General features: G+C 31.9%; 1 protein-coding gene, 1 long non-coding RNA gene and 1 pseudogene across 4 annotated transcripts; 1 reads left to right on the top strand and 2 right to left on the bottom strand.

Moving 5' to 3' along the window:
- Positions 1-233: 233 nt before the first annotated feature.
- LOC109133257 (putative F-box protein At2g02030 pseudogene) lies at positions 234-1,652 on the bottom strand (annotated as a pseudogene).
- Positions 1,653-4,430: 2,778 nt separating this feature from the next.
- Positions 4,431-7,159, bottom strand: LOC104789972 (protein NRT1/ PTR FAMILY 8.4-like). 3 transcript variants are annotated; one of them, XR_015560225.1, is made up of 6 exons: positions 6,969-7,158; positions 6,603-6,705; positions 6,296-6,513; positions 5,624-6,176; positions 4,740-5,535; positions 4,431-4,592 (listed from the first exon to the last, which is right to left on the bottom strand). XR_015560225.1 is itself a non-coding variant. In XM_019246587.2 (6 exons), exons 1-6 carry the CDS (start codon positions 7,023-7,025, stop codon positions 4,734-4,736), a joined length of 1,575 nt encoding a protein of 524 aa, XP_019102132.1. In that variant the 5' UTR covers positions 7,026-7,159; the 3' UTR covers positions 4,626-4,733. The 3 variants fall into 3 exon arrangements, 2 of the variants coding, with proteins under 2 accessions (XP_019102132.1, XP_019102131.1); XM_019246587.2 differs by lacking the exon at positions 4,431-4,592 and having other exon boundaries at positions 4,626-5,381; positions 5,474-5,547; positions 5,702-6,176; positions 6,969-7,159; XM_019246586.2 differs by lacking the exon at positions 4,431-4,592 and having other exon boundaries at positions 4,626-5,535.
- Positions 7,160-11,466: 4,307 nt separating this feature from the next.
- Positions 11,467-14,214, top strand: LOC147942099 (uncharacterized). Its single transcript, XR_015559596.1, has 3 exons — positions 11,467-11,707; positions 11,802-11,880; positions 14,001-14,214. It is a non-coding gene; the product is annotated as an uncharacterized LOC147942099 (long non-coding RNA).
- Positions 14,215-15,783: the final 1,569 nt, after the last annotated feature.

The raw sequence follows: 15,783 nt of genomic DNA, 5'->3' as shown, positions 1-15,783 counted from the left end.
TGTCTAGAGCTCAGAAGAAGACGGCAATAATGCTATAGTTCCAAACTGTGATATATACTCTTTTTTGCTCTATATTCATTCATTCACTCCAATGAATTAAAAAAAAAAAAAGAAGAAGAAGAAGCAAGTCATAGAATTTGATATTCATTAAATTTGTTGGATTATAAACATATAAAACTGCCCAGTTTTTATTTCTCTCCAGGAGAAAAAAAAGGCACAAGCCTACAACTCTGCTAAAACTTCAAGGGAAAAGTGAAAGTTGGAAAATAAGGACATACTAAGCCGTACTAACCAGAAAAATACAAATGACAAACTGAAGAGTTAGGATCAAGATCGAGGGCAACAAGATTATCTTGATAGCGAAGTGAAAGGATGACTTTATTGGTGTCCCTAGAAATGGTTAAAGGTGTGAGAGGCTGCGAGGTGACACCAGCAAACCAAGTGGAAGTAGAATGCAAATCAACTGAGAAGATCCTCTCCCATGTGTTGTCTTCAACTCTCCACCAAAACTCTTGCTTGCAATCTCCCTTCAACTCAGAAATGCAGAGACGACCATCGAGATTGCATAAACCAATCGCGTCACCAAAGGCATCACGGGTAATACAAGGTGGGGTTGGGATGACTTGAGATATCTCCGTGTGTATATCAAAAACTATGAGTTTGGTATTTTTTGTTGGATATCCATCTTTATCTCCCGTGAGCCAATAGAGTGATCCGTTTGCAAACACTGGCCTCTGATATAACAAGATATTATGATGATCAAGTGTAGTAGTATTCACGAACCTCCATTTTTTTACCTCTAAATCCAAAACCTCGCACGTAGGAGTAAGGGGAGAAGTATTATACATCCATACTAGTTTATACCTTCCATTAACGCTGTCTTTTCCAAATCCAAAATAAGAAACCGACATGATTGGATCTAGAACAGTATTTGGATCTTGAACTGGCTCCAGCTCTACCTCCGGGCTTGGATTGTATATACAAAGCCGTTGAATTCTCGGTCTGCCCAGACTTCTCGATAGAGGGAGTTCTATGATCATTGTGGTGGCCGGATTTATTACTTCCACTGCTCTTTTAGTGTCGTAGAAGCAGACGACCATCGCAGCTCTCGGAAATCTCGAGAAACCCCTTAAATCCTTCGAATCCCAAAGCTTGTTCATCTACCACAGAAGGTGACGCCTTCTCCAGGGCAACTGTTTTTAGAAAGAGAGTGTCTTCCGTACGTTCTTTAAAGTCATCACAGGCAAAAAGGAGTTTGCACCCTTTGCTTTTCTCAACAGCCATGTGTCTTTCCTCGAAATCTCTTGACCTGATCAGAGTTCTCCACTCTTTCGACACAGTCTGGAATCTCATGAGCGGTCTCACCGGAAGCTTCATCATGATTTCCTCGACGAAGACATCGTTAGGTATATGAATCTTCTCAGACTCTCTTCGTCTTTGTTTGATTTCTTTTCTTGCAGACAAAGCAACTTGTTTGATCGTAAGGAGTTTCTGAGTTTTTTCCACCGACTTCATGTCTCTTCTTCTTACTCTCGTGAATTCAATGTGAGCCGAATTTATAAAATTTTGTCTCCCACGTCTAAATTCTATAGAAGATTAAAAAAGGACAAATATAAGAATAAGTCTCCTTAAAAAAATAACTCAAAACTTAAGCTCTCCACAATCTCTCAAAATTCTCTCTCAAAACTTATGTCTTATGTCATGCTTCGACTACTCTTTATATAAAGACCAATCCTAATACTATTAGAAAACACTTAAGTTTAGATAGCTCCTAAACTCCTTTGAACCTTATCTTTTATAATAATGAGTTCCTTTATCTCTTTAAACTTAATCCTTCTGAGAGCTTAGTCAAAATGCCCGCCTTTTGTTTGTCCCCGGGAATATGCTCAACCTCTATCAGTTCTTTTGTTAACACATTCTCTTATGAAGTGATACTGTGTGGATGTGTTCGGTCATGAAACAACGGTTCTTGGTAAGAGCAATCGCCGATTGGTGCCTAACACTAATAATAATTGTTAAAAATATGGCTCTCGTAAGTCAAACTGAAGAAAAAAGGTTCTCGTAAGGTTGAGATCCGAGTATCGTGGGGAGAATTATTTATTTCATAATAATTATAAATTCATAATAATCATAAATTCATAATAATCATAAATTCATAATAATCAACTGATATAAAATTAGATCAAATATCTCTAATGAAAAGAAGAAAAAAAAATAATACGATTTATTTAATTATAACCGGTACCTTATGATTGAAATTAGATTGAGTTGTCTATGGCTCAAATTGTAAGTCAAAAGGCACAAAACTAATAACAAATATTTTATATTAGTAAAAGAGAAGTACAAAATTGAATTCGGATCTGGTCAACATTAAAAAAAATCTGAAATTAAACATTCGGATACTTGGAAATTGGATTATTTGTTGGGTATGGATATAAACCCGAAAATCAAAAAGCAATAATTAATATTCATAATACGAATTAATTTTTAGAAAACAATAACTAACCAATATTTATGGAAATCATTCAAGTTGTTACCATAAAAATCAGGCTCTTAAATTCGAAATTGTATCTATAATAAAAACACATTTATTTTAGTTATACAATTTGAGATATTTATGGAAACAATAATCAAATTTTATATTATCAAATCATCATTTATTTCAAATTTTTAGGAATTTCCTAAACAAAACTATGCTTATAAATTCGAAATTACTACATATGGAAAAACGCTTAATTTGAACAATTAATTTGTTTCATAATTATAGTCAAAACTAAACTTAATTGTGTATGACCTCTATATATATCATCTTATTAGAAAACCAAACATCTCCATTGTTTATGAGAGCCTTTGTAGAAAACATCTCATTATCAAGCCAAACAAAAGAGTTTTGTTTACTTTTTTTTGTTATAAGAACATTCATATTTTATATCATTTGTTTGTGAGTAGACTAATCATGTAATTTGTTGTGCAGCTTATTCTAAACAACGCAAACATATCAATAATGATTGCCATGCTCAAGACATTATGCTTTCATTTTTTTTGCCTGATTATTTTTTCATTCTTTTATTTAAATTTTCAAGTTAATATGATAACAAATATTTAAGATGACTCTTTTTGTCTTTTTATCAATGTATATAATTTCTCTTGATAAGATACATGAGATTCATGATGATAATATGTTCTTAGAGATGGATACAATATTTCTTTGTTTTTCATTTTAACTTTGTGCCCACCATTTTATTACTTATCTACATCATATATATTTGAATAAAAAGAAAATTTCCGTTGATTTTTTGGCAGATCGAAGTTCTATGTGTCCTTGCAAGTTGCAACAACAAATTGGCAAGTATGAATTCCAGCTGACATTATATCCAAGACACATGACCAAACAAGATAATCAAATACGTAAAAATGAAATATGTATCAAAACGCTTTGCAAGAATGAATTCCAACCGATATTATATTTTTCTACATTTTTTAATATCTTTTCTCTTTACCTTTTTTTTTTTGAGCAACTTAACTCATGTATTAAACACATTATCTATCTTCTACACGTTTTGCCCGTCAAAGAAAAACAAAACAATATTCCAGTGGCAATCACTTATTAATCATAATATTTTATATTATTTATATTAAACTTGAAAACTATACGGTTTATGGAATCATTTAAAGCAAAATAAAATTGCCTCATTTGGATTACATAATATATATAGGCTTTGTATTATTACTTTAAGAATAAACAATGACCAAATATATGTAATAACCTACATTATTAAAAAATGATCCAAAAATATAAGTTGATATATTTTTTTGGATTTAAATTTCTGCTGTATTATAATCCTATATTATAAAGATTTAAAATATCTATAATATCCTAAAAATTTACTACTCAACAACATATTTTAAAAAACTTAATCAAATCTAGCAAATCTAATATATATATATATATATATATATATATATATATATGATTTAGAATATAGGGTTTTTATAAAAGGGTACAGGTTGGTTTGCAAAACTCATAATCTTATGGTAAGACGGTTAGGATTGATATTTTTATGAATGCGATCATTTATGAGTTGGTCTGTTAAAATATATTGTGACGGTGTATTTTTTGCAAATTCATATTTTTATGAATACAATATTTTAGTGGGTTGTTCCGTTAAAATATACACTATGAGTGTGTATTTCTTACAAATATATATTTTTACGAATGTAATATTTTAATGATTGGTCCATCAAAACATATACTATGAGTGTGTAATTTATAAGCACATATTTTTAGGAATGCAATGCTTTACTGTTGTTCCGTAAAAATATACATTATGATTCTGTATTTTTTACAAATGCAGTCTTTTACGGATTGGTTCGTCAAATATACACTGTACATGCGTATTATTATAAATATATATTTTTGTACAAATAAATGTTTTACGGGTTGGTCCGTCAAAATATATGTTATTAGTGTGTGTTTTTACAAATGCAATCTTCTACAATATTTTATGCATTCCAATTGTTACTACTTACGTATTAACGAATATTCCCCCGCGTTGTAGTGCAGGTCCGATCCTAGTTTTAGTAAATAAAACCTACAGCCAAAACAGAGGGCCATAACTTTTCAATTTGTACCACAAAGACCCTATAACTTTCAATTTGCTTCACCTTACAAATTTTGAAAGTATACACAAGATCCTCCATGACAATAGATATCTTAATCAGAAAAGAAGAGATCAAACCTTTTTGTGAGTGTATTTCACAGAGAAGAAGACAAAAACCGGCAAGTTAACAAATCCAAGACAAACCAAAAGCCAGAAGAAGTAGTCAAGATGGCCATTGTTAATGTTGTCTGAAGGGATCCAACAATCTTTGCCGCTCAAATACGCCACAACCGTAATGATCATCGAGCTCAAGTAGTTTCCTAGTGTGGTAGTGAGAAGAGCCCAAGCACTACACAAGCTTCTCATTGAATCTGGAGACTGCTCATAGAAAAACTCGATTCGTCCAACAAAGAAGAAAACTCCAGCAGTGCCCATAAGGAAGTACTGAGGGATTTGCCAAAAGATGGTTAACGGAACAGTGTCTCCACTCTCCACTAGATCAAGATCTCGGGCTAACTGTAACCGAACCGTCTCAACGGTAGCTGCAAATGTCAAGCTCAAGACAGAGACAAAAAGTCCTATCCCCATTCGTTGTAGCTCTGTGAATCCCTTTGCTAAGCCTGTGAACCGTCTCACAAAGGGAACAATGATGCGGTCATAGATTGGGACAGATATGAGAACACTCGCAGTGTCAAACATCCCGAGAGTAGCTGGAGGGATCTCAAATGAGCCGATGGTTCGTTTCATGGACCGTCCTTGTTGAACAAAGAGAGTGTAAATCTGTGAATGGAGGACTGAGAAGATGATTCCTGAGGCCCAAATGGGGAACAAACGTAACAGAATCTTAACTTCTTCGACTTGAGTCACGGTACAGAGCTTCCATGGATCGGATTTGGCTTCTCCTTCTGATATAATTGCGGCTTTGTCAAGAAACCTGCACATTGATATGAAAAGGTTAGATATAAAGTGTAATGCTCAATTCAAAAATAAGAAATGAGAGGGAAAAAATATTCTCTTGTAACCGTCCGTGTGCTCAATCTTGCAGTCACCAATATTTGAAGAGTTCATATCCCTTGTTTCAAATAAATGTGTGTGGTACTCTTCAGAGAACTTGAGATTCAAGTTACGGTATGCAGCAACAAGAACTTGGCAGACTCTAGTAATCGGGCTACCTTTAGGTTTCTGAAATCTATAAAGTGGCGTGCCAACGAAGAAACTTATGGTAGCAAGTCCCATGAACACGGTTGGTATCAAGAATCCTAATTCCCATCCACAATTCTCTTGGACCCAAACTAGAACAGTAGATGAAACAAAGGCACCAACGTTGATGGTGAAGTAAAACCAGTTAAAGAACGAAGCTTTTCTGACTCGTTCGCTTGGATCAGTCTTGTCAAACTGATCAGCACCAAAGGATGAGACACATGGTTTAATTCCTCCTGTCCCAAGAGCAATAAGGTAAAGCCCTGAAAATAAAACCGTGGACTGAACCGTTGTTGCTGGTGGGCAAAGAGAACCGATACATTCAGCTGGCTTAAGTCCGGGAACTGAAGCTGAGAGAGTCAACGCAACCATTCCCTAAAAACCAAAGTCAAACGTACATAACATCAAGCAAAGAAGATAACCAGAAAGACTTGATTAGTGAGTGAGACTTGGGTAGCTAATAAAGTAAACGTATAGGCATAGCTAAAGCTTACGGTGAAATAAATGGCAGAGAAACAAGCAATAGTCCAATATCTTCCCCAATAAGCATCAGCTATTAAAGCTCCAATAAGAGGAGTGATATAACATGTCCCTTGCCATGTCATGACGTGTCTAGCCGCAGCAACATTGGTCTCATGCAACTCATTTGTGAAGTAAGTGATTAGATTCTTGGCAATACCATAATAAGCCAACCGTTCGCAGCATTCATTTGCTGCCACCAAAGCCATAATGCCAAGTTTTTGGAGATTAGGAACAGAACATGAGAGAATACAACAAGTGAAAATAAAACAAACTTTTTACCAAAAATGAATGGACAAGCTTTCCAGTTTCCTGTTTTCTGCTTCAATGGTGGGTTTCCATAAATATCTATTGAACCATCTTCAGCATACAGTTTCAATTCTTCCTGTAAAAAATAAAATAATTTCAGACATACTTTGGCTTGAACAAATTAGTTACAGAGACGAGAGATCTATCAAAGCTTACTTTACTTCAGTTTGAAGCATTTCAAGGGACTAGGAAAAATATTGGAACTGAAGAGATAATTATCAATTTGAGCAAACATATATCTAGACTCTAGAGGAAACAAATACTAATCTAACTAATTCAATTGAAAATTTAACAAACGTAAATAGACAATCAAAATTAGATAGACCTATGAGGTTGAACCTGTATGAGAGATTCTTCAACTTCTAGCAATGACACTTCTTCATCAATGGAACCCATCTTTTTTACTTTGTTTGAACAGGACAATCTTCACGCAAGTTGATTTATGCTTCTCCACGAAGAATACATTCAAAAATGATTCTCGCACTCACCAAAGTTGTGGTGTGAGTGGTCGGTCAGTGCCAGTCACCACAGTCCACAGAACCACATTCCTTGTATTTTATTATTAAAAAAAAAAGGAATATAAAACCAAATAAACAAAAAAAAAATTGTGAATGCATTTTAATTTATTCGCTAATGCGATTTGATATATTGTGCTTTTAATATTAAAGGCTTTCCTAATTGTCCTTGTTCTATCTAAAACCACCAAAACTTTGAATAACAGATATCTTCGTCCTAGTCAAGTAATCTATTTTGATTTTTGTAGTTACAATTACTCCTCTTTGTAAATCTAAAATTTTTAAGTAGCTAATGCAATTAGAATACATAGTTTCATACTCCCGATTGTTAAATTTAAATTTAATCATTAGTGAATTATTGCTTATGTCAGTGACCGATTATTGCGATTGATGACAATAACCAATACTGAAATATTAATTACTTCAAATGTTAAAGTTTATTGATCAACAAAAAAAGTTATTCACAAAAAAAAAACAAGAGAAACGAACAAATGAATATTTATTGAATTTTAAAAACTGGAAATTATATGTTTTTCAATTGTAAAACTAATAATATGTTTTGTTGTTTGTTTTACGTTATGAGCGATTAGTGATTACAAATAAATCATTGTTTCGTTGTTGGTTTAACATTAGACTAGGTAGTAATCTGTTTTATATAAATTTAAATTTGTAAAATAACTAAGAATTATATTAATCTGGTGCTATAGTATATATGCGTTATTTTTATGTAAATTAAAAAAAAATAAACCTAACGTGTATTACTTTGAAACGGGAAACATGTCACAGTCCCACCTCATCTCCTCACGTTCTAACCCATATCCTCTCGTCCTATCTCATCTCGTTTCATCTTGTATTGTCTTATCCAGTATGGTCTTGTCTCGTCCCGTCTCATCTCATACTCATCAGAATTGTTTATCTTATGTTCGTTTCCTTTTTAATAATTACTCGTTAAACAATCTTTACCAAAAGAGATTGGGTAAAAAATTTAGATGGGATACCAGAATTCTACGTTGAATATTTTTCTATTTAGTTAGTTGAAATTATCCTAAAAATTATATAATTGTTTTCAAAAACACCAAAATTCTCAAAGTGTCTGTTCCAAAGTGGTTAATTACTTGTCGCATAGTCAACCCTTATCCAAATTAGTGAAAACTTGATACTTAAATTTTGTCTACCTATATTTTTTATTTGTATTTTAATCTAAATTTTATGTCCCCTAATTGACAAAAAAAACTATTCAATATATTTTTTTCATTATTCGAATTTACCCGTTTCAGTTTACATATACTGGAATTTTCTCATAATTTAATTATTATTTTTTTAAGTATATGTACTTAATTAGTAAATTAAATTACTTCAAAAAAACATTGGTAAAATATATATTCAGTCAAATAAAAAACTCTTTTCGGTTGCAAAATTTTAATTGTATAATAGTAGTATTTTTTCATAAAAATTAGTTGGCAACTCTTTTACGATCTTTTGTCAAGATTTTGCTGTATATGTAGAATATTGCAATCCGTACCGAAAATAAACATGATCATCATCTTCATCAGCTGGAAAATATACAATTTTTTGCAATCCATCCATAATAATCAATGACAGCCCGTGTTTGTTGAAAATGTTAAAGTAATTTTGTTACATGATGTTAAATCTTGTCCAGTCACATCTCATCCCGTCTCGTCCTGATCTATCCCATTAGAAATTTTATGTCTCGTAACCATTATTTTTAAATAATTATCAATATAATTATGTTATTAACAAATATTAGCTAAGAAATTTATATGAAATACATGTATTCTCTATTTGTATGTTTAATTTATATAGTTAGTAGAGATTATAATTCTCATAAACTCTCCAAATATTTTTCAAAAATATCTAAAATTCTCAAAAAAACCCGTCTCAAGGTAGTAACCGGTGCCACAACAGGGGACAAAATATTTGATACAATTTTTAAATTCGTAAAATAACTAAGAATTATATTAACCCGGGGGCTAAGCATAGGTGTTTTATTTTTCATGTAAATTTTGAAAACTTTAAACCAAGACGTATTTATTTTGGAAACGAAAATACGTCCAGTCCTGTCCCCCCCCCCTCACGTCCTAACCCATCTCTTTTCGTCCTGTCTCGTCCCGTATCCATCAGAATTTTTTTATCTTATGCTCGTTCTCTTTTAAATAATTACTCGTTAAACTATATTTACTAAAAGAGATTGGGTAAGAAATTTAGATGGGATACCATATTTCTCTGTTGAATATTTTTTTTTAGTTAATTAAATTTATCCAAAAATTATATTTTTCAAAAATTATATAATTATTTTTCAAAAATACCAAAATTTTCAAAGGGTCTGTTCCAAAGTCGTTAATTACATGTTGCGTAATCAATTCTTATCCAAATTAGTGAAAGCTTGACACTTGAATTTATCTACCTATATTTTTTGATTTCGTACTTTTATCTAAAATTATGTCCCTTTTTAAAAAAATTATTCAATATATTGTTTTTCATTATTCGAATTTACCCATTTCAGTTTACATATACTATTTCTCGTCTTAATACCATAAATAAACTTGACTTTTCTAATAATTTAATTATTGTTTTTAAAGTATATATACTTAATTTGTAAACTAAATTACTTCAAAAAACACTGGTAACACATAAATTCAATCAAATAATAAAACTTTTTAGGTAGTAAATTTTTAATTGTATAATAGTAGTATTTTTTCCATAAAAATTAGTTGGCCACTCTTTTATGGTGTTTTTTTAATGTTTAGTGTATAAGTAGAATACTGCAACCCGTATTGAAACTAAACATGATCCTCATTTTCATTAGCTGTAAAATTTACAATTATTTTGAAATCCATCAATAATCGAACACAGCCAGTGTTTGTTGAAAATGTTAGAGGGATTTTGTTACAGGGTGTTAAATCTCGTCCAGTCCCATCCCATCTAGTCTAGTCCCGATCCATCCGGTTAGAAATTTTATGTCCCATAACCATTCTCTTTTAAATAATTACCAATATAATAATGTTATTAATAAATTTAGACGAAATACATGTATTCTCCATTTGAATGTTTAATTTATACTAGGATCTCATCCGCGCTACAGCGCGGGGGAATATTTTGGTAATGTTGTAGCAAATAACAATATGTAAGATGATGATGTTGTAGCAGACAATATGGTATCTCTTTACTATACTGATTTCTGTTCATTATATTTACTACTGATGTCGAAAACACAATAAAAATAGAGCAATGTAACTTTACATTGTGAGATTTCATTATTTTGAACACTATTATTTGAAAACAGTTGTATTTAATTGAAAGGACTTATTGTGTTAAATATATAATGATAGGGGATATAAATATATTGAAATAATAATTTTAATAAAAATACGTAGTTGTATATCCTGAATGTGTTGACCATATTGTATACCCATAATTTTAAGTACAATAGTGGTTTTTAATAGTGTAGTATAATTTAGAAGCCATATTGTATACCCATAACTTATATTAGTGGTTATTGAAAATGGCTTCTAAATTTTTAGTCTCATAGTTTGGGCAATAATTTGTTGTCTAGACAATTTAAAATTGGGTCTGGGTCTAAGTTTGAAGATATTATTCATTTGGGCTTCCTTGGCCTTTTTGAGAAATTTAGTTATTTTAAAAAACCTCTCTCGTTAAGAGATAAGTAAAACGTTTTTAATTCATTTCTTCGATCAAACAAACACGACTTCATCGTTTCCCCTTCATCTCCCATTTCTCTACCTTAGATACCTAAGTTACAGGGTTTTACTACATTACTTATTCAATCTCCCAAATCCTTTTCCTAAACTTTTCAAATCCTAAATGTTTACACCACCAATTAATCGAAGCAAATCGGTGGGCTTATGGGGTTGTCAAAAGTTTCAGTCGGATTGATTCAGTTTCGCCCAATCTGTTTTCCTTGTTCAATTAATCAATTGAATTGGGTTGGTAAGTTGCTTTTTATTCCGGGTTGGTTGTGATTATGTAGTTTTGATTTCATAGGTCTATACTCTTTCTCTACTGTTATATGTATCCAATTCACATTTCGGAAGTATCAGTACATGTTTGATCACAGCCACCTGCTCTATATATTTCCAGTATTTTGTATATGATTAATTGACATCTCTATACATTTTATGCAGTACATGTGCATGTTGTATAGAATGAGACCGAAGCATATATATGAAGACATTATAGTATCATTCAGATAAGTTGTGGTTCACCTAAAACATGATAGATTCTTTTATTTCGAAGATTCTAAACTGACGTGTTTAATTTGGTTTCCTTTGAACTGCAGGATATCCAATGAGGCGTAGTCTCAAGAAATTTGAATGAGACTGAAGCATATATATGAAGACATCATAGTATCAGTCAGATAAGTTGTGGTCTACCTAAAACATGTTAGATTCTTTTATTTTCATGAATCTAAGCGTTCGTGTTTGATATGGTTTCCAATGAACTGCAGGATATCAAATGAGATTTAGTTTCCTGTAGACCAGTTTATTACAATAGAGTATATGTTTAGAAGGGAGAAACAGAAAGGTTACTTTGTAAGCTTCAATGTTATAATACACAATGTTAGAACAATTTGAAATATACTAACCAGATCCTGTTTTCTTGTTCATTTCAATACCAGGACATGGTTTAACGTTTATTGGCGGATCACTTAGTAATCAGAGAGATACATTTATCTACCAGTTTTCACAGACCATAAGGTATGTCCTAATATTTTGAGTTAATCTTACTTTTTTACTTTATATGCTTCATTTTGTTGGTTGATAATTGTAGATGTATCATATGACGAAGCTTTTTTATTTCATATAGCAAAATATTTTAAAATAATCCGAAAACAAAACTAATCCAAAATAAAGATAACTGAAGTTCAAAGGAAACAATAGTTGAAAAGCAAGATATATTCCTAAAAAGCATTCGTGAACACAGCAATAAAAGTATCTTTTAGCCACAGGCTATATCTGCATCTTCAAGAGCACCTTTGATAGACCCAATACACCTCTTCTTCGTAGAAGAGGAATGATCAGAATTATCACCAGAGACATCATCTTTCCTTTTGGAAGATGGAGTAGTGGTAGGTGTTGATAATGCATCAATTTGTTCAGCACTGTTGGTTAGCATTAGCGTTTCCTACCAAATTATTTCACAAAATATGTTAACTTACATGTCAATACACTTTCAAACTAATAAGGAGTAGAAATTATAAAGCACTTTAGAATTTATGATACCTGATCCAAACTCACAATGGTTGATAAATCATCGGCACCTTGAGATGGCTCGATGGAGTCAGCTTCCTCGGGTCCCAGACCAACATATGCATGAGCAACCTTGTAAACATCACTTTCTTCTCTGATGTTATTTTTCGCAATAGTCACTACAAATTGGTAACTCTTGCCTACCAAACCCTTCAATCCTTGAGGGATGTTTGTTGGATCTTGTATCTACACATGAAAGAAAAGAATTAGATTGTATAATTTGTTTTTCTCTATATCTAACTACATAAGATGATATACCTCATCCAAATGACCCTCTAGTAACTGAAGAGAAGATTTATGGATTAGCATTTTAGCTTCTTTCTCAAACAGCACACACTTGATCTGAGCAGTTGAATCCATTACACAAACAATCAACCTAAACCTATAAGTCAGAGATTGTACCAAGATGGATTAGATGAGGAAAACATTAGTCAACAATTAATTAAATTGCAATGTGTTTACCTTGGTTCAACTTTAGTAATATTTTCATTACAGGTAGAGCACCGAAACAATGTTTTTCTGTCTTTTTTAACAACCTCATTCTCAACTTTAGATACCTTGTACACTGTTGTATTACACTTAAGACAGACAAAATAATACCAAGCAAACTCTGTATCGATCGCATAGATTGAGCAGAAAATTCTGAATTTTCCTTCCTACAAAATGCATATGAGTTTAAACAGTTAATAAATGTGAAAGTGGTATCATCTTAATATTTTCTATAATATCGAAATATTACTATCTACCTCATTGTACTCAATGATTTCGGCGAATGTATTTTTCTCGAACTGTCTAGAGAAGTCAGTCTTCCGCTGAACAGCTTGTACCTCCTTAGGAACAGCTTGTTTGATAGTCAAGGCAAGGCCATCTTCCGGAAGACTGGTAATAAAAATAAACTGATTAAAACTCATTACTAACCTAAAACATTTTAAGTTTAGGTAATTCAAATGGAAGAAGTTGAGTACTTACTTTTCACGAAACTCGACAATTTCAGGCAAGGCTGAATTAATTTCCTGTAATGACATATCATAAGCGTTCGACAGTGATCTTTGTCCTAAGTTTCAAAATTATATTAGGATGTGAATTAAGATTTACTTAAAATTTATTGAAAACATGTATAAACTATTAGCTTTGAAAGAATTGATCTTAGCAAAGCGCAAAAGACAAATCACCATATTCGGTCTATTATTTGCGCAAGCTGCTAGGATTCTGTCAGCAAGAACTCCCCAAAGTGTACATGATAGACGCGCATCACTACATATATTAGAGTAAAATTTTTATTGAAGAACAATAAATGGTATGATACGTTATAGAAAAGTAGTAATTAAAATTACCTTATGTCCCTGAGTTCAAGGTCAACTTTCTGTTTATCCTTGTTGTCGACTTGGTAGACCTTCAGTTCGCCAACATTGACAACTTGACCAACTATGTCTGTAGAATTGCAATGTTCATTAATAATGTGTATGATATACAATCCCTATATTAGTTTTTCAAAATGAAACAAACTTACCAACTAAAATGTTCTCATTCAATCCAGCTTCGTCAATAACGTCTCCAAAATTGACCAGTTTCAGGAACATGTCATTAGTCAACGACGGGCATGGCACGATGGAGGTGGTGTTGATGAGAGTCATACGATAAACATGGTTCGTAACTCTGAATTTTCCCACTGATTTAGTCAGTGAAAAAGAATCAATGATTACCCAGTTTCCAGTGATGATCATTTTCTGTAGTTTTCCCCATTGTGGTTTCTTTAGCGTTGCATGGATGACTGTACCCTTGTTTTAGAAGAAAGAGTAGTAAATTAGAAAATAATAAAGAGGTATAAATATTTGAATTTAAAAATGCAGGAAAGTTGAGTAATCTTACAGAAATATCAGCTAAGACCATTTCTATCGTCTCTCCAGTAAAGACGGTATATTGTTTCCAAGAATGAATGATCTTAACTTGAATTCTCCAACCTGTTTTGAATGGTTTGACTCCGAGTAAATTTGTGATAATAGAAACATCTTGGGCAGCCATTAGAGAAGGTTTGCTGGGAGTGTGAGGAATGAAGCTTTAAGGTATGGTGATTCGACCTTAGATTAATACAACTATATTTATAGGAAGAATTGACTTCTGTATATTTTAGGGTATATTCTCAAAATATACTCGAAACATAAATTTGCCATAAAGTTAGTGATATGGTTCGTGATTGTAATCTTTTTATGTTTATGGTTGTTTTCCAAATGTGCAACCAAGATTGTTATATTTTGAGAATATTGTTTTGATATTAGAGCGTAATGATTGGCTGATTTTTCGTGCAATTGCTAAGTATGTTGATGAGATTGATATTGTTAGACATGTAAATATAGGGATTGATATTGTTTTCCAAATTTGCAAGTTCGATTGGTTTCTTTTTCGTATATTGAACAGATTGTATAGCGAGATTTCTGGATTAGTATTTGTGAGAGAGGAAAATTTGTATTTGGAAATCTTTTTAGTATATTGAAGTTTGTATAGCGAGATTTCTGGATTAGAATTTGTGAGAGAGACAAAATTTGTATTTGGAAATATTTTTAGTATATTGATGAGATTGTATACTGACATATGTGGTAAACAACCATATTGGATCTCTTGTCGTTGTTAAATGAATTTTTTGGTACATGTTAATAGCCCATTTTTAAAGCCCACAAGAATTAAAAAAGACCCGATATTGACCCGATATTGGAATTTCGGGTTTGTTTTGAAGTTTAACCCGATTGAAGATACATTAAAGTCATATTTAGCCTTCGCCGAGATAGTTGCAAGTGTTGGTATCAGGGGTATTTTGTATGTTGTGTAAGTTGTACTTCTCTTTTACTATAATAGGGATAGTTAGTAGAAATTCTAATTTTCAAAAACTCTTAAGGGGATGTATTCAACTTGACATTTTAAGTGATTTGTGTGAAATTTACAAATCCTATGTTATTCAATCATGGATTTTAAAAAGTCTATTAAAATTCATTGTTATTGAACTGATGATTTAAAAATCTACTTTAAAATCCATTGTTATTGAACTGATGATTTAAAAATCTACTTTAAAATCCACTGTTATTCAAAACAATTTTGTGGATTTGGATTTTAATGAATTTTAGTATTCTAGAGGATTTGAGAGGATTTGTTTAGTTAAAATATTGAAATCCAAATCTTATGGTTTTATGTGGGATTTGAAAGAATTTTACAGAAAATCATATCAACTTCCCTAAAATCTATCAAAATTCTAAATTTCCTAAATCCCATCAAATTCTCCAAAATCATGGTTTGAGAATTTCTAGGTAATTTTCAAAAAATACCCTAAATTCTCAAAATTTCCTAAATCCCCCTTAGACT

The sequence above is a fragment of the Camelina sativa genome, chromosome 6, assembly GCF_030686135.1.
Source record: "Camelina sativa cultivar CO46 ecotype springtype chromosome 6, ASM3068613v1".
Classification (NCBI taxonomy): Eukaryota; Viridiplantae; Streptophyta; class Magnoliopsida; order Brassicales; family Brassicaceae; genus Camelina; species Camelina sativa.
The sequence above is the reverse complement of the archived record's forward strand: the minus strand, read 5'-3'. Positions and strand labels throughout refer to the sequence as shown.

Excerpts from the sequence above, each read along its gene's own strand:
- LOC104789972 (XM_019246587.2), bottom strand. The coding sequence starts at position 7,025 with ATGGGTTCCATTGATGAAGAAGTGTCATTGCTAGAAGTTGAAGAATCT. Across the intron at positions 6,514-6,602 it reads AGCTTGTCCATTCATTTTTG|CAAATGAATGCTGCGAACGG; the intron begins GTAAAAAGTTTG and ends CTTTGGTGGCAG. Across the intron at positions 6,177-6,295 it reads TCTCTGCCATTTATTTCACC|GGAATGGTTGCGTTGACTCT; the intron begins GTAAGCTTTAGC and ends TTTGGTTTTTAG.